This window comes from Triturus cristatus, chromosome 5_1 (assembly GCF_964204655.1).
Source record: "Triturus cristatus chromosome 5_1, aTriCri1.1, whole genome shotgun sequence".
Taxonomy (NCBI): Eukaryota; Metazoa; Chordata; class Amphibia; order Caudata; family Salamandridae; genus Triturus; species Triturus cristatus.
Genome location: NC_140587.1, coordinates 14131991 through 14151628, shown reverse-complemented (window position 1 = coordinate 14151628; position 19638 = coordinate 14131991). Strand labels below are relative to the sequence as shown.

Genomic DNA, 19638 nt, shown 5'->3' with positions numbered 1-19638 from the left:
CCCCAGAAAGAATTCAAGCCATTGCACAGTTGAGTGTGCCAAAAACACAGAGAGAAGTGCGTGCTTTCTTGGGCATTACTTCATACTGTAGGCATTGGATTCCTAGTTTTTCTTTGTTGGCAAAACCTTTATTAGCATTAACATGCAAAGACACACCGAATCCTATCCCATGGTCTGAAGAGTGCCAGAAAAGTTTTGTGGAATTGCGCAATGCATTGTGTTCAGCACCTGTGTTGGGCACTCCTGACTATAGCAAGCCTTTTACATTGTATGTTCACGAGAAAGATGGATGTGCGTTGTCAGTGTTAACACAGCCTTTTGGCGACAGACCGCGCCCATGCGCGTATTTTTCATCCACCTTGGACCCTGTAGCGAGGGCATTGCCAAGCTGTCTGAGAGCGACAGCTGCTGCAGCAATGTCTATCCGACAATCTGCTGGTCTGGTAATGGACAACACATTGATCGTTATGGTCCCACACGCTGTAGACACATTATTAAATAGGACCAAGACACAACACTTGACTAGTGCGCGATTATCAGGGTATGAACTCACACTGTTAGCGAATCATATACACATAAAAAGATGTAATACGCTGAATCCAGCTACGTTATTGCCAATTCCAGCAGACTCAGATGAGATTGAGCAACATGATTGTCTGTTCAGAACAGAAGAAGAGACGAAAGGGAGAGTAGATTTAAAAGATACTCCCCTGACTGAGTGTGATGGTACTTTATGGGTGGATGGTTCATGCTTCAAACTCCCTAATGGTGACACGACTGCTGCATATGCTATCACGACTTTACACACGGTCGTGGAAACTGCACGAGTGCCACATAATTCGGCCCAAGCAGCAGAATTAATTGCCCTCACGAGAGCATGCGTGTTGTCTGAAGGAATGAGAGTTAATATATACACAGATAGCCAGTACGCCTTTGGCGTGGCTCATAATTTTGGACGACTGTGGAAAGAACGTGGGTTCCTGACGTCACATGGAGCTAAAATTCAGAATGGCAAGTTGGTGAATGATCTCCTTGAGTCACTGACCCTACCGTTGCAAGTTGCGATCATGAAATGCAGTGCGCACAGGAAAGTTACAGATGATGTTGGACGTGGGAATGCGTTTGCTGATGAGACCGCGAAAGAAACAGCACAGAATGTGAAGACTAGAATGTATGTTGCAGGCCCCGCAAGATGGGTTAATGATGTTGGAATGTGTGAGAACACAATAGAGAGTGTGAAGTCGCTTCAGGCTGAAGCCACAGAGGAAGAGTTAAGCAAGTGGAGAGAGAGTATGGGTAAGTTGGATGAGAATGGTTGTTGGATTGATCTGACAGAACATAAGCGATGGTTGTTGCCTGATGCATATGTGCTTCCAGTGGTTACTATGGCACATGGAATGGCACATATCAGTACGAAAGGTATCTGTAAGTTGTTGGCTCCAGTATGGCAGAATGCTGGGATTCCCAAGTGTGCAGAGAATGTGGTCAAGAATTGCATGGTATGCTTGAAATACAACCCTGGTAGGGGAACCCCAACTCCAGCCGGTCACTTTGCACCCCCATCATGTCCATTCGAAGTTTTGCAGCTGGACTTTATTCACATGGAAAGATGCAACAACCTGAAATATGTACTGGTGGTTGTTTGTGCTTTCTCAAAATGGATAGAGGCTTATCCTCTGAAAGATAACACTGCCCTGTCCACAGCCAAAGCCCTTGTGAAAGAGTTTTTCCCTAGGTTTGGAATGCCAAGAATGGTGTGGTGTGATAATGGAAGTGAGTTTGTGGGTAAAGTGATGAAGAACGTATGTGAAGGTTTAGGCATAAGGCAGAAATTCCACGCTGCAAATCACCCCCAATCAGCTGGACTAGTAGAGCGCTACAATGGAGCCTTAAAGCTCAAGCTGGCCAAAATCCAGGCGACCACCGGTCTTAAATGGCCTGACGCCCTGCCTTTAGCACTCCTGTCCACCAGAATGACCATACACTCACGAGTGGGACTTAGTCCCTATGAAGTAGTCTTTGGCCGCCCGGCCAACGTATGGGGTGTGCCAAGGCCTACGAAGTTCAGTGAGATTGAGCATCCAGTACTGCTCGATTACCTGTATGATTTGACTGTTAAACTGCGTGTTTTGCACCAACAGGTACATGATACTCTTCCCCAAGCTTCTGAACCTCCTGGACACCCTGTCAACCCTGGTTCGTGGGTCCTGGTCCGGAATTTCCAGCGTAAGGGCAACGACGAGCCTCGCTGGATCGGCCCTCATCTTGTGCTCCTGTCGACGAGATCAGCGGTGCGAGTAAAAGGAAGGAAGCATTGGATACATGGTACCCACTGCAAAATAGTCCCCTTGCCTCTGCCATATGACCAATGGGTCAAGGAGGGTATCGCCGACACTGAGACAGACACTGTACCTCGTTTTGTACCATTCAGTGACGCACGCCTAAAAGACACAGCTTCAGTCCAAGAGAGTGACAATATTCTGCAGGAAGCTGTGCCACCATCAAATCGACTGGACACCACTGAGCCTGAACTTTTGTTCCAAGACCAAACGGCACCTGGCCGTCTCCGCTATAATTTGAGACCCAGGCCCATGGACAAATAAAGATTTCCTTACTATTTCCTTTTTGGACACTTTTTGCTCTCCCATCTGAAGGACTTTCTTGATTTTTGTTTTTCGAACCACCATCCGGGTTCTGCCGCAGGGTCGCGGTGCCAAGACTTTGGGGTACAGGCCGAAGACGTTAGGTCAACGGTTCTGGTTGGTCTAGGGCGTTTCCCTGGACTGACAGGCGTACTCCTTAGCAGAAGAAACTCATCCGCCGCGAGCGGCCCGAGTAGAGGATGGAGTTTTTTAAGATGGAGAGACCGATTGAGGAAATGAACTTTAAAACCAGAATGTGTAGAATTGTAAAAAGTAAATGTTTTGTCTTTTTGTGCCTTTTTACACTGTGTAGTATTATGATGTTTATTGTAGGATTTGTGTTTTTCTCCACTCAAAAGCCCATTGCACCCACTGAACAGCCTATACCTCTTTCTACTGCCTCCTCTCACTCTTTTCACCCTTTGCCTGAACACGAACAGACCAGACGATCGGAGTTTGTAAATAACTCGTTTATCCAGCTCTTGCACCAGCACCAACTAGTAGTGAATACGACCAATTGCTGGGTGTGTGGGTTAATGCCACATACCATTAACAAGGGTATTCCTTATTTGGTGCTGCCATATAGTTATAATGGATCGTCATGGGCATTCCAGACCATGTTTCTCTACGCCCTAGAGACATACTCCCCTCGCCAACCGCGTTCCATCAGACCTGGTACAAATAATAAAGCCTTAGTGAGAGGAATTGCCGATATGAGTAGGGATATTGATGCATACTCATCCATTCCCAAAGAAGAGTTGAGACCTTATGTAGGATGGAACGCGACGGGGTATAGTATTAGTCTGGGTGAAAGACAGCGAAAAATCTCATCTCCAATCTGGGTCGTACCCCACATGGGTCGGTTCTGCTTACAGGGTAATGGTCAGAACCCTAGAGCTCAACTGGGAAGAAGTGACTGCACTGAAACGTACACGTTCCCGTCACAGTTTTCCCCTGCGTTTTTAACTGCCAAGGGTACATATTTCATCTGTAATGACCGAGCATATACATGGTTGCCCCCTGATTTCTCGGGCACATGTTATATTGCGAATCTGCTACCGCCTACATTTACTGCCGCCTCCGACTATCACAAGACCAGAGTTGTGAGAGGTGTGATTAGTAAGGAGGACACTGCCGGTCAGGAAGCGGGAGACTTCTTCTTGGGTTTCCTGCCGTTTTGGGGACCTATGGTCAATAGTAGGAACCTGAGACAGCTGACTCGTGTGGTTGAATCCACCGTTAATGTAACGGCTGGTGCCCTTGGTAATTTGACAGCTGAGCTCCAAGCGGATCGCCTTATGACTTTGCAGAACCGCATGGTTCTAGACGTTATTCTTGCAGACCGCGGTGGGGTATGCAGGGTTATCCAATCCAGTTGCTGCATTTTCATACCAGATAATGCTCCAACAGTGTATCAAGCCATCTCCAAACTCCATAAAATATCTGAATCCATACACGTGGATAAGGGAGATTGGTCACTGGTGGGGTGGTTCTGGGAACTGATATCTGCCTGGGGTTGGAAAGTTCTGATGGTCATTGGAATGATCTTAGCCATTCTTTTCCTGTTCTGTCTGTGTATACAGTGTGCTCCTGCGATATGTGGCCTCTGTGCTACCTTATGTGTAAGGAAACCTGTATCGAGGGACAAGCTAAGTAATAGGATGATGCTACAGCAACATCTCCATGACTTCGTGAACATTGACCTAGACTCGGATTAAGATGAGTATAGTGATTGCCTATGTAAGGGCAAAAGGAGGGTCTGTCGTACTTTAATATTCGGGACCACGTAGGGAACAGGGCCCTACCCCTGTCTATCTTGGTATTAGCGAACCGCAAATGGTAAATGCGGCATGTACGAGTGCTTTACTTATCGTTCTAGCTATGAATGCACTGTGTACACGTTATTCTGCTGCACTACGCGGGTTCCATTTTGGAAGCAGTGGCCATCTTGTCATTGCCCTCACATAGGCTATAATGGAGCAAATACGGGCCTCACAGTACATGGGCTTCTTCTCTGACTTCTCTGTGACCTGGGCAGCTGGCTCTGCTGCCCCGGGTCAAACTGGTCTCACGAGCTCCCCTTCCTCTCTCCACCTGTGATTAGCATCAGGGCTTGACCCGTCATAAAACCCTTTCATTCTACACAAGCCCCTGGCTAATCTCTTTCGCACCTGGCTGTTCCTGCTTTATGACTTGGTTCCCAAAACAGGAGATGCTCATGTTTATTGGGGGGATCTGTTTACATGTAATGTGGGATCTGAACCTTGTTGTGTAAATCATTGTGGGCTGGCCGAACTGGAATGTGGGATGGTCATCATGACTCTGCCTTTTCTTTGTAATGTACACTTGCATATTGCCGTATCATAAAACCTAGGAATGTATGCTTGAGGCAGGAAAAAGGGTATTTAAGATGAAGTCCATTCCTATGATTTTCAGCAGTCTCCTGAGAACATACACGCTGTTGTACTTCTAGGATACCTGTCATTGGTCTGCAGCCAATAAACGATTCTTTGACTTCACCCAGAAGACTCTGTGTTTCTGTAGGTCCGGAACAGGGTGAACCCAGAAGTCATAGGGTGTGTGTCCCTGCACCGCTGGGTCTAAATTACCCAGTACTTCAGCAGGCAGGTGCAGTTACTGACTGCACCCACCTGCAAGGGGATCTCAAATCCCCTTTAAAAGTGAAGGCGGGTGCCGCCTGCACTGTGAAAACATGGAGCAGCCGCTCTGTGTTTTCACATAAATGCGCTGCCCCCAGGGCAGCACGTGTTCGCGGCTGCCCTGGGAGCAGCCCATGCACCATAATGGGATGCATTCGAATTGTTTGTCAAAGGTGCGCCGGACACAAACAAGGATAATGTGCAATACGGCATCCGATATCCCAGGATGGCATAAAGATACAACACTTATGTGATTAACCCTAACATGTACCCTCTCAGATCCAGTAGACAAAAAACAACAATAGATTGTTCATTCAAGTCATCTGTTTAACAACTGTTTCTTCTCTAACTCCCATACCTGGATACTCACTTCTTGCTGCCATCTTGACGATTCAAACTCTAGCTTCTTCCTATGGAATTGAAGAAAAAGAAAATCAGTGCCTCCCAACAAGCTAAGAAAAAAGAACAGAGTACAACTTGCCTACAAAGAAACAGATGTGACAAGAGAAAAGACGCAGGGCCTGATTACGACTTTTGGTGGTGGAGGGCGGGATGCTTGCCACCACGGCAGCCCTACACCACGAGATTACAAGTATTTTGTAGTCTGGCGGGCGGGCGGTTCCGCTGCTGTGCGTCTTTCACAGGCACCGCAATGGGAACGCCACATGGGGTTTCTGCATGGCATGAACTCAAAAATCCATGCCGTGCAGGAATGTGGGTGCATGCTCGGGGGGGGGGGGCACATGTTTTGCCTCCCCACTGCATGCATCCACAGGCTGAATGGGCACAGCCCCCCTTGTCTCAGCACCATCAGCCTTTTCATGATGGAAAGACCTCCATGAAACTGCTGGCGGTCCTGAAACTTGTAATAGGCATGGCGGCGCCACAGAGGCACCACTGGCATATCACATAGCCTCTGAGCGCAGCGACACCACCAGGGAACGGCAGTTGCCTGGAGGAGCCGGAGGTCCAATTACGTTCCGTCTTCCCAAGTCATAATAGGGCGGTCGGACCTCCGATGCGGCGGTGGCTGGACTGCCATTGCCGCGCCACCATGGGTTTGGCGGTCCTCAGACAGCCAGACTTGTAATTTGGCCCTTAGTTGAAGGAGACGAGAGGCAGTAAGAGATACTAAATATAAGATCATCAAAGCCTGTCGGCTAGAAGCTCAAACTCCCAATAAAACATTAATAAACCATTAAGGAACCAAATAATTATAGAAACAGGACCCAGGAATAGAGTGATGCTCTTTGGAAATCTTCTCTATGAATAGGATGAAATTATGGGAAATCCATACAAACAGGATACTTGATTACAGAAACCCTAATGCAATATTTTTGTCTGCGAATACTATTGCCATAAAAGAAGATACGCACTTCACATTGCTTTTGCCGACTAACGTCCTATTCAGAATGATTAACTGGCCCAACGCAATCCATTTTCTAAACTCTTTCTTCAAGGTCTATGCTGACTACTATCATACTAATGCATAGTATTATATAATGCATGCAGGCAGGATCTTCTGTGCCGTATAGATGGCATCACCATGTCGGTATATGTCCTCATATCTCTCCTTCTTCTGGGCCTTTCATCACCCTGAAGGTGGTGACAGGGAACTTGCATTGTCTACAGTGGAAATCAGGTATAAAACTGATTTTGAAACCTGTCAAGCTAAAGGTCTGAATATTGATGAGGAGACTGCTATATAATTAAGTTAAATATCACCATTTAATGCCTAATTGGGCCTCATGTGACAGTAAATTACCCCAATTGCTTTGACACTTTATCAGGCCTTGCTGATATTGATTGACTGCTAGCTTATCATAAAGAGGTAGCCGAGGAAGGGGGCGCGGTTCAGGCAGGTAACAATCTAGGCAGTGTTACTGATGTGGTAGAAACTGTAGACACAGTGCGTGCATCTTTAGTACTTCCCATACCCATTCCCCCCACTAACAGAGTTAGGGGTACAGAAAACCAGGGAAATCTACCACCTGCTTTAAAATCATCTTGTGGAATATTGCAGGATTACGTTCTGATAGGGAATGAGGAGTAGCTAGGGTATATCGGAGGCTTTGACCTCATTTGCCTCCAGGATACCTGGTCTAGAGATGATATATCCTTGGATGGCTATCGCTCCTTCTGTGTTTCTGCATTACCTTCTGCCACAAGAAGGGTTAAGGTTGGAATTACGGTTTTTATATCAGAAAAATATAGATCTGTAAAAGTCATTGTTATAAGCTCATCACCCAGGCATCAACTAATTATGATCCATAATTTAAGTAAGGCCAAAGTACTCCTGGTGAATTGGTACCACAATATCTTTGAACCAAATAATTTTAATGCCATCGAGACTCACATCATGATATCATGCAAATCACTGGGATGTGGCAGCTGCTATGCATTATCAGGGATGGGGATTTTAACTGTACAATTTGTAAGCACAGCTCTCAACGTGTGTGTAGGCTGGAAGACACGGAGGGACAGCCCCAGACCCATTTTATTCGCTCATCCCAGGGAGAAGCCATAAATTCTGTTTTAATAGGGAACGATTTAAGCCTTATAAATTGTTGGGCCAAGGGCCTTTCACTGCAGTGTCCCACTTATGTTGGCTGTGGCAGGGCTAGTTCCATAGATTCTATGCTAATATCTAGAAATGTCTTTAAGCTCGTCACTGCCCGAGTGATCATAACCCTCTTATGGTCTCCCTCAACTTAAAGACCCAGGTGGGGAGGGCAATAATCGCCTGATCCATTACCACCAGAACAAGGGAGTCAGGCGGAATTGGGGTAAGATCGATCTGCTCAAATTTGAGGGAGATATTATAAAAGACTACTCCCACTTAATTATGGGGTGTTTGAAGTCAAACTCTCCTCCAGAGGATGTTGTTCGGGAGTTTGGGTCACTATGCGCTGAGGTCGCCATGAGGCTGACAAGGAGTCCCAAGCATGGGGCCCGGTGGTTTAATTCCGATTGTTCTAGGGCCCATAAAGATTTAAAAAGGGTGCTTCATGGTATTCCCCGTAACAGAGATCTAAAACAATAATTGAGGGTAGAAAACCAGAACTGAGAATTCTAGCATGGGAAGATCTAGAGAGAGCAGGAGCCTTAACAGACACAAAAGATTTTGGGGACATTATAAATCGCCCATTATTTACTGAAGAAGCTAGGCAGATGGATTCACTGATCCTGGGAAACGCTTGGGGAGACCACTTTACTGGCATCTTTAAGCCCCAAAATTAAAGGGTTGACGAATACCTTAGCTGTGGCATCAGTAAGCGAAATTGGCCTGTAACAAGCCGGGTCACTTCTATGGTTTCAGGAGGGGGCTTGGCATGACCAAGCAATGCCTTAATTTGTCCTTAATTATTAACAAGTATATGAAGGGAGTGGGAAGCAAACTACTGACCGCTATCGTGTGTTTATACTATACCAGAAGCGGGAAGCAAAGTACTCACGTCTACCGAGCTGATTGCTGTAAAGTTATGAGCTCTGGGCTCTCATATACTGTTTGAAGTTATTTAGATATATTTTGAGACAAAAAAAAAGGGAATGGCGTCCCCGGCACGACAATATACGTCTGTGACGTAACACAGGGCCTGGCGGCGTGCACTCCTCGCATACGCAACGTGCAGCAGGTGCAACCCCATACGTACATGACGTAACGCGTGATTTGGTACGGCGTACCTGTCGGAAACCAAAGTAGCAGCTGGGGCGTCTTCATGCGTATATGATGTTATGCGGGACGCGGTGCCACAAACCCGTCGGATACGAAATGCGCATCATTTACGAGTTTAGCAATATGGTGGATGGGTTTCGCGTGGTGATGGAACTTGGTACGCTACGGGTATGGGAGTGCAGTTTTCTCAACAAAAAAAAAGATATATATATTTTTGGGGGAATATATAAAACACTACATAATTTTTAAATTAAAAAGAAAAGAAGTATAATAGAGTTCTAAAATATTTTTAAAAAAATTGAAAACATATAGGTTTTATAAATATTAAAATATGAAATTGACATTTAAAAACCACTGAAATTCACTGAAAAAACCATAGGTTTTACAGACGTTATAGTTAGAAATTAGCATTTAAAAATCCTTAGAAATTCACTAAAAATCCATAGGTTTCAGGGACGTTGTAGTTAGTTGAACATTTGACTCATATAAAACCATAGAAATTCATCTGTTATAGTTAGTTAAACTAAATATAACTCGCGCGCCCGCAATGCACTGCTGATGATGTCACATATTACATCACTCATGACATGGTCAGTGACGTCACTGATGCACATCTCAAATGACATCACTGATGACATCACTCGTGACATCATCCAGTGAATGTGTGTTTCTGGAAAGTTTAATATGGTTTATATATATATGCCAAGGTGTATTGAAGAATGATGCATTTACAAGTGCCTAAAGGCATTATTCCGTAGGCGCGTGACTGACTGTATAACTGAGTCATTGAACATGTCTTACTGAATGCATGGGTTACTGAATAAACTGTGTGAAAGTTTTTATTAGTCTCTCAGTTGGTGTGTAAGCAACTGCATGAAATGCTGAATAGCTACATGAGTGTCTATATGGGTTATTGATTTGTTGTCTGAGTATGTGCACGGGTCCCTGAGTGTGTGGATGGGTATATGAGTCTGTGCAAGTCTGCAGTGTGGGACGGGGCAGTGCGTCATGTAACGAGCGGTGCCCCCAAACCACGGTGCAGGCAGATTCTTCCCAAGCAGTATACCAAAGCAGTGCAAAAAGAGTCAGCCCTTTTCCTCCACTACAGATAGAAGCTGCAACTGCAGGCCAACCAACCCCTTACTCAGAAAACATGCTGGTGTCAGATCCCCAAAATATATACAACATTTTCCTTTGATGTTGGCACAAGCAAAGGTACTCTGGCACACATCCACTAGTTCAGCCTGGCTCAGGCCAGGTTCACCACAGGAGGTGGAGACAGCTTTGTGAGAAGCTTCCACAGTTCATTCAGGTGAAGTGACAACTCCTCCACCTACTCTAAATGCAGCCAGGTTATAAGCCACCCAGGAAGGGCAGGACATACCTCAACCTCCCGCCTTGTGTCTGTCTTGTGTGAATGCACTTCCCCTGTTCTTGTCATCCCAAAGCCAGACAGGGAGTACACAAATGGCAGACGCAGACAGGATGGTTTAACAAAAACATGTTCAAACACTTAATATAAAAATCATCTTTACTAAAAAATGTAGCCTAAACTCCATTTTCCTATCTTGTCCCAATGGAAAGTTAAACCTGTAATGTGTTACAAGGCAACTTCCTTGCTAAACTATGAGACAGATAGCCTTGCAGTAGTGAAAAACGAAATGCACAGTATTTAACTATTAGGAAATATCACAAACATCAGTACATGTCCTACCTTTCCCTCACACTGCACTCTGCCCACAGGGGAACCTTCAACCTACCTTAGGGATGTCTTGTATGGGAGAAAAGGGAAGATTAGGGCCTGACATGTGGGTGCACTTGCCTGGTCAACATGACAGTAAAACTGTGCGTAATCACTGCAGTAACACGTCTGAGAGCCCCTTAAAAGATGCTTGTGTGGGTGGCACAATCAGTGCTGCAGGCCTACTAGCAGCATTTGAGTTATATGCCCTGGGCACACACAGTGTGCTGTACTATGGACTTAGTAGTAAATCAAATAAGTCAATCATGGAAACGTCAATCCATAAACACAATTTACATGGAAAGCATTTGGATAGCAGTGGTAAAATGCCCAGAGACCTAAAACCAACGTAAATTGGGTCACAAATAGGAGGCAAAAAAGCAAACTGTTGGGGACTAAACCAGCTGAAAAAAAGCCAAGTCTAACATAAACCCCTCACAGCCTAAATCCAGGTTACACTAACAAATCCCTTGATGGCCTTCCCTGCTTGGGGCGGTAGAACATAGACCTGGCCCATAACAGCGGGTGCACGTTCTGGTTCTATGCCTTTCTGAACCCAGTTGGATCTCCCTGTCCATACTATCAGGGCCCACTAAGATAACTCTTGGGGAACCCTTCTCCTCATCTGTGGACCTCATCTGTACAGCACTTAACCTTAGCTGGCTCACAGATGTGTCCCAGCAGGCAGACAGTACCACCACAGCCAACACAGTGGTGTGGCCCAGTCCAACCCCAGGGTGTGACTCCTGTCCCCCAGGGGCCTTTCTGTCTTCCAGGACAGCCAGCCATAGGGGCCACTCCCAGCTGTCAGAGAGGAGGCCATGCCACATGCCTCTCAGGCCTCTCTAACCCTTGTGGCATCAGAGAGTGGGGGGTGGTTGCCCTTGGTACCTGGCACACTTTGTCCACCCTCCCTCCTGCCAGGTCGTGGATGGCATCCTAACACTGGCCCACCAGCCCAGGGTCTGTACCCTGAGGCTAAATAATCCTTTACCCCCGGGGCTCTGCACCCTCCCACCTTGGGCAGTACCCCCAGAAGACTCTATAATTGTCAGGGCACCTGGGGGAGGTGCCTGTCACCCCAAACACCGACGGGGAATACGCAAATGGCAGAGGCACACAGAATGGTTAAGCAAGAAAATGGATACTTTCTAAAAGTGGCATTTTCAAACACACAATATAACAAGCATTTGCAATGCAATAGGTCTCGCAATTACGAGAGTTTGAGCTATTGGCATTGTAAATGACAATGCCTTTTATTTATGTGCTGTTTTTAAAACAGATAAATAAAAGGCATTATCATTTACAATGCCAATAGCTTTATCGCTTGCAAATGCGAGACCTATTGCATTCAAAATTCTTTTCTGTTTGCACCCGGCACAAATGCTTAAAGATGCCCTATGGCGCAAACAGGAAAAGTACGCCCTATCTATAATTGGGCCTCAGGTTTGTGAATGAGCTGGTTCTGGCAGAAGCATTTTATATTGCTGTTTTTCATATGCTCGGCTACTGCACAGCTCCTGGGGACCCTGTGGTCCTATCAGCATAATCCATCTCCCATAAAAAGTATGCCTTAGTCAGGAATTTAACAGACGTTAAATTCCTGAGTTAAGGCTGAGGTAGCGAGATTTTTTTTTATCGCTGCATCTCCTTGTTAATTTTGCTAAGCTGCCTTCACGATATTAACATGCGTTGTTTTCACAGCCACACCTTCTTTGCATCTCATTAGCGATACGAAGCGAGGCTGTGAAAAAACGTGCTCTACATCAAGGAAACACGCGCTAGCGTGTCCTTGATGATATTGCAATATAATTATCGCCGCTTTTCACCCAAAAACGGACGCTAAAGCAGCGATAATTATATCGCCAGCCCTTGCTAATATGCCCCATAGTGTGTTATTATAGCGATGTTTAAGTCCCCACAGAGATAGTGCATGAAGGTGATTGTGTTTAAGTCCTCAATAGGGCCCAATTCACAGAGGTAAACTTAGACAAAAAGTTTAACTTTACTAATCTTCGATATTCACAAAGCCCCATACAGAGAATGTGAAACTGATTATGTTCAAGTCGAAGCAAACACAAGCAGATGATGGACAGAGTGCTGAAACTTTTCAGTCACTCACCTCCAGTCACAGATCTGGGTTAAATCCATCATTGTTCTTTAGCGCACTTCGCCTCCCCAGTTCAGACCCAGATATATGCAAATCAGTCTTGACCCTGTGCCTCATGGGAACAGTCCAGCCCGAACTGCCAAGACATGTCTTCCCTGGACAAGAAACAAGCATCCTGGGACCTGTTTCAGGGTAACACCTTTCATCAGCCAGGCTACCTTGAATCCAGTGGCAAAGTGAGCAAGGGACCCACATCTGGGCATACCCTGCCAACTTAGGGCGAACAAAGCAAACACAAGGAGATGATGGATGGAGTGCTGTTCAATCACTCACCCTCAGTCACAGATCTGGGTTGAATCCATCTTCATTCTTTAGCTCACTTCACCACTCCAGTTCAAACCCAGCTATATGCAAATCAGTCTTGACCCTGTGCCTCATGGCACCCCCTGGTGCTTCAAGTCAAAACAGAGCTTGTGTTTAGTTACAGGAATGCTCGATTCCCCACAGAGATGGTATAGTTTTATAGTAATGTTCAAATCCCCACAAAGATAGTGTTTTATTTTAGTTTTTTCAAGCCGCCACAAAGATAGTGTGTTATTATAGCGATGTTTACGTCCCCACAGAGATAGTGCATGAATATGATTGTGCTTAAGTCCTCATTAAAATAGGGCCCGGTTTGCAAAGGTAAACTTAGACAAAAAATCTAACTTTTTTTTACTTTTCAGTTTCACAAATGTAAGCTTAGACCAAAAGTCTAACTTTACTACTTTTCGGTATTCACAAAGCCCCATACAGAGAATGCGAAGCTGATGATGCTCAAACCAAAACAGAGCTTGCGCATAGTTACAGTAATGCTCAAGTCCCCACAGAGATGGTGTGACTATAGTATTACCACGGTTACCAAAGAGAATGAGCGTGATTATAGACATGCCCAGGTCCCCACAGAGATAGTTTGTGATTATAGACATGCCCAGGTCTCCACTTAGGGGCCGATTCCGATCCGGGTCGGAAAGCACTCCAACCGAGTCAGATCCGGAGTGTTTTCCAACCGAGGCGGAGTCCTGCAGTCCGACCGAGCGAGTACGATGCAGCCATATGCTGCCGGACTCGGTTCATTCGGACTCCCATAGAAGTCAATTGGAGCCGGTCGTATGACGCATACATGGGCTCCCATTAAATGAATGGGTACGTCGCGGACAAGTGCGGCCCCTACAGTGGGTACGCGTCAGTGCCATCCGCACCGTACATGCCTGTGTTGGGGAGACCCATGGGTCTCCCCCTGTGTCCGAGTCGTAGGGCTGCGGGTGACAGGGGGTCTGACACGGACCCCCAAAGGCAACCACCCGGGCGATTTGCAAGTCGGACACTCTGTCTTGCACAGGCTGTCCGACGCGTGCATCGTACTGGCTCGGTCATGAATCGCATCCCACCCTAAACCCTTAAAATCCACTTGCCTTCCAAAAACCCATACACACCCTCAAAAATCCCTTGCCACCTAAAAACCCATACAAACTCTACACCTAAACGATTCATTTCCACCCAAAAACCCATACCCAGCCTAAACCCAAAAAAGATTCCGGACCAACCAAAAATCCATACCCACCCGAAACCATAACATTTCCCTTGCCCCCAAAAACCCACACTTAAATGATTCATTACCACCGAAAAAAACATTTCAGCTCTAACCCCTAAATGTTCCCTTGCCACCCAAAACCCATGCCCACCCTAAATCCTAAAATATCCCTTTTCCACCCAAATACCCACACCCACCTTAAACCCTAAATATTCCCTTGCCAACCAAATAACCCATAACCAACCTAAACCCTAAGACGCCCTTATCGCCTAAAAACCTATACTCACCCTAAACCCTGAAAGTTCCCTTGCCACCCAAAAACCCATACCCACCCTAAACTCTCAACATTCCCTTGCTACCCGAAAACACTTACCTACCCTAAACCCTAAGGCAAACCTTATAACGCAAAAACCCATAACCACCCTACACCGTTAAATTCCTTATCACCCAAAAACTCATACTCACCCTAAACCATAGGATTTCCCTTGCCCCACAAAACCCCACATGAACCTAAAACCTTAAAAATTCCCTTATGACTCAAAAACTCATACACACCATAAACCTTACAAAATCCCTTTCCACCAAAAATACCACACCCATCCTAAATGCTAAAAATGCCACTGAAACCCATACCCACCCTAAACCCTTTCATGCGTCACTCCATGCCTGAAAGTGTTTTCTTTTGACTTATACTGGGTGCTCCCTTGTGTCTGGACAAAGCTATACCTCTCGGAAGAGCTCTACTGAGAACGAAACGCGTGCCAGGGGTCGCTTTTATTCATTTCAGGTTGGCTTGAATGGTATTTCACCAATCCAGAGCTGTAATACTGTGCCTGGAGTGGTAAACGTCTTTGGCCATTTTTAACGGTCCTGCATGGATAGCACTGTGCTAATCCTACGCTTAAATACTTTGCTGTGGAAATGTGAAAACACTATGGGGCTCATTAAGATAGCGGTGAATCCGCCAACGGCAGCCTGCCGGTGGCGGATTCACTGCCAAATTGCAGCCATTCTCAGCCTGCCATATTATGATGGGAGGCGGTTTGCTGGCGGACAGGAATGCCGTCCGCCATAGGCAATCGTTCCGATTGCCTGGCGGACCCGGAAAGCATTCCCAGAATTCACACAATGCTGTGACAGTGTTCTGGATGCCACAGGTGACTATAGGGACCATACTGCACTGCTTCATGGTTAGACCGGGCCTAGCACTGTGGTGTTTTAAAGAGCACTTCTTTTTCCTTTTGCTCTGGACACAGTGACAATGTTTTAAGTGCTGAAGAGAACTACATGGGCCATACTGCACTGCTTCCTGGAGGACGTGTGGCCTTGCAGCACAGCGCTTTAAAGTACGCTTCTGCTTCCTGCTGTGTGGGATGCTACGGGTGTTGTAGGGGTCAATGAGGACTACAGGGGCCATACTGCACCGCTCACTGAGGAGCTGGGGCCTTGCAGCACAGCGCTTTAAAGTACGCTTCTGCTTCCTGCTGTGTGGGATGCTACGGGTGTTGTAGGGGTCAATGAGGACTACAGGGGCCATACTGCACCGCTCACTGAGGAGCTGGGGCCTTGCAGCACAGCGCTTTAAAGTACACTTCTGCTTCCTGCTGTGTGGGATGCTGCGGGTGTTTTAGGGGTCAATGAGGACTACATGGGCCACACTGCACCTCTTACTGAGGAGCTGGGGTCTTGCACAACAGAGTGCACTTCTGTAGAGCAGGTCCGTCTGTGCCCGTCCACGGCCGTAAGGGGCTAGGTTGGGCCACGGCACCATAAGCTCCACCACTGACTGTTTTTTAGAGTGTGCAGTGGGAGTCCTATTAAAAGAAATCGAGCTTCCTGCATGCCACCTTTGTATTGATGGCATAAATCATGGAAGTATTATAAATGGGACACCCTCAGCTCGTCACTATAATGGAAATCTTTCTTCGCTCCTGATGGATATTTCTGCTGTTAATACCCTCAACTCAAAATTAACCAACAGCTAAGTATGAGAGGAAAGCTGCAACTTTCACAAAAACATTGGATAAACGTGTAAAGACCTCCATGGAATTTTTACCAGATCAAGCTTTTCAACAGTCCGTTTTTGATGAGTTGCCTTGTATATTAGATGCAAAGTTTGAAAAAGTGGTCCAGTCTCTTCTTGAGCAAGTTAAGCGCATTGAATTGCATCTGGTAAAGGTATTAAGTTCCACAATTGTACAGCCTGCTTTGCTCAATTACCGTTTGCCTTTGCACTGACCTTTGCCCCCCCCTCCCCATCTCAGAATAATGCACCATCTTCAAAGCCACCTAATGCCGGTTCTTAGCCTTGTCCATTAACTAACTTTGCGTAGTGGGCTGAACGTAGAAGTGACTGACTCAAGGCCAAGTTGCGAATCGGCCCCTTCAATTGTCCCCTGAGCTTTTATGCTATTATGCATCCCCAACCGTAGTCCAGTACAAACTATGCCATCTGTTGTTAACTGTGTGGCTCCACTGGAGACAGCAGTGAACCCACGTAGGAACACACACACCATCCGAGATTCACCACCAGTGGCATGCCTGTATGTGGTGATATAAATAAACTCTAACATTACTCTAAACACCATTTACCACTACCTACCCTAAACCCTAAAATTACCCTTCCCACACTTCACCACTACCCACTCCATAACCCTAAAATTACCCTTAACACCCCTTACCACCTTAAACCCTAAAATTACCCTTTATACTCTGTGGCATTAGTCACGCCAAACCCCCAAATTACCCCTGCCACCCTCTACCACTAACTACCCTTAAACCTTACAAAAACCCTTAGCACCCCTAAACCCTAAATATACCCTGCCTGCTGTTTACCACTAACCACCCAAAACCCTAAAATTACAAAGGCAAACCAACATAAACACTCTGGATTCCTGGTAGAAGCATTAAAATATAACAATAAGCATTGACGCCTCTAAGTTAGATGCCAAAAATGATAAAACCAGTTTATATTGTATCGCAGCATAGTGCACTGTCAGTTTTTAATTTCAGTTCCGAATCAAACCGCATTAGTGAAGTGTGTTGGAATGCGAAACTGACCCAAATTGCTTTTAGCAATATTTATAAAACTAATAACAACATTCATATTCAAACAGGCTAAATAAATACTTCAAGTAAAAAAAAAGTTTTAATTTATCAAATAGAGAAAAGGTTAATTTGCATGAAAAATCTTTGCATAACTAGGCTTATGCAGGTTTTCCTTTGAAATGTCTGTCCTTTCTGCTGCTAGAGTGACTAATGCCACATGAACTGCCTCAGACTCTTTCGTGAAATGTAACCTGGGCGAATGAGTTGTCACTTATAGGGGCATATCAGCAAGGCGAGGCGATAGAACTATCGCCGCTTTTGCGGCCGTTTTTGGCCGAAAAGCAGTGATAATTTTATCGCATAATTAGCAAGCTCACGCTAACGCGTGAAAACTTGCGTTAGCGTAGGAATTTCTAACGGCCAGCTTTGCATCTCTAATGAGATGCAAAGTGGGCGTTCCTGACCTAACATGACAGGAGAAATGTCGCTAAGCGACATTTCTCCTATCATCAAGCCCCACGCTATGAAGCATAGCGGCAGGAAAAGTAGCGATAACCCCTGTTATCGCTACTTTCCTTACGCCTGCTTCAGGACTGACTTAGCCATGATATCCTATGGGAGGAGGATATCATGGCTTAGTTTGTGAGTCCCTATCAACAATCTAACGCCACACTACGTGAGATTATCGCTGGGTTTCCAGCGATAATCTCACGTTAGGCAGTTAGCGCTAGGATTTTTAGCGCTGAGGAGATAAGCGTCGCTAATAGCACGCTATCTCAGCGATAAAAATCCACTCTAGCCGGCGATAATTATCCTCGCGCTAAGAGCGCTGAGCGATAATTATCGCCGGTTGTTGCTGATATGCCCCATAGTTAGTTATGGATTGGGAAGCAGAGAGCCATTTCCCTGCTAGATATGCAATGGCTGAGTTTTATTTTATATTATTTTTTGTTTAATGAACTCTTTGACATTTTCACCTGTCCTTTGTCCCGCCTGATCTGGACAAACAGGGGCGCACAGAGCTCCCATTGACCCTCAAGTCCCAGTAACATCTCTTGTCTTTACCGAACTGTTTCAGACTTCGGGGTTCACCCATTCAATTACACCGGCAGCGCGCCCCGTTTTAAAAAGCACCTCTCTTTGCTGCTGGCTGTGAAGGCTTCAAGGAGACTAGGATACATGTTTAGCAAATTCAAAGAAACCCCTGGTGTTAACTCTCATGCGCGTTGTATCTCCTTTAATAACGCAACTCGATCAAAACGCGTCCGGGCTGCGAGAGAGCAACATCTGAAAAGACTCAAATGACTGCCTGCGATCGCCTCGGTCCCCTCCCCCACCCCCATGGCCCCAAAATCCGTCCGACTGACTCCCTCAGGGCCCTCCTTACTCACCCAAGGAGCGCGCGCTGCCTTTCCTGTTCACTGGATGCTTCTGCGTGTCTGCTCCATGAAACCCTTCCTTTAAATACCAGGCGCTGGAAGGAACGCCCTTTGGTCACTTTCAGTTCAAACACAGTTGATGCCTGCACACGGAATCCACACGATGGCGCCAAATCCCAAGGAATCCACTGAGCAGCACAGGGCACAGACTAAATAACTTGTGACATCGAGGGGCCGGTGGGCCATCTGATAATCGCTCTTTTAATTTTTTTTCCAGATTGATATAGCGCGGAGTCAACCCGAAGGTATCGGAGCGCTTTACATAGCACCGTATTTACATTACACATTCAGGCATATGCTTTTCACTCCCCATGGCTGTTACTCTGCTTTGGTGTTGCATATTTATATAGCGCGGACTCGACCCGAAGGTATTGGAGCGCTTTACATAGCACCGTATTTACATTACACATTCAGGCATATGCTTTTCACTCCCCATGGCTGTTACTCTGCTTTGGTGTTGCATATTTATATAGCGCGGACTCGACCCGAAGGTATTGGAGCGCTTTACATAGCACCGTATTTACATTACACATTCAGGCATATGCTTTTCACTCCCCATGGCTGTTACTCTGCTTTGGTGTCGCATATTTATATAGCGCGGACTCGACCCGAAGGTATCGGAGCGCTTTGCATGAGCACCAGTTACGTCACACAAGGACACGTTCATTCTTCGGTTGGCACGGGGAGATGCAGTGATTTGCCCAGAGTCATGGAGTCGACCCCAAGGCTTGAACCCTGGGTTCATAGCC

At 46.1% G+C, this 19638-nt stretch overlaps 1 protein-coding gene across 4 annotated transcripts in view; it reads right to left on the bottom strand.

Moving 5' to 3' along the window:
- Positions 1–18915, bottom strand: part of LOC146829963 (GTPase IMAP family member 7-like) — a 64819-nt gene extending 45904 nt beyond the window's left edge. The window contains exons 1-2 of one of the 4 annotated variants that reach the window (XM_085604218.1): positions 18842–18915; positions 5661–5712 (exon numbers count right to left, since the gene is read on the bottom strand). In XM_085604218.1, coding sequence (XP_085460344.1) covers positions 5661–5685 — 25 coding nt within the window. In that variant the 5' untranslated portion in view covers positions 5686–5712; positions 18842–18915. The remainder of the gene's footprint in view (positions 1–5660; positions 5713–18841) is intronic. The other 3 variants (XM_085604221.1, XM_085604219.1, XM_085604220.1) reach the window with 3 other exon arrangements.
- Positions 18916–19638: the final 723 nt, after the last annotated feature.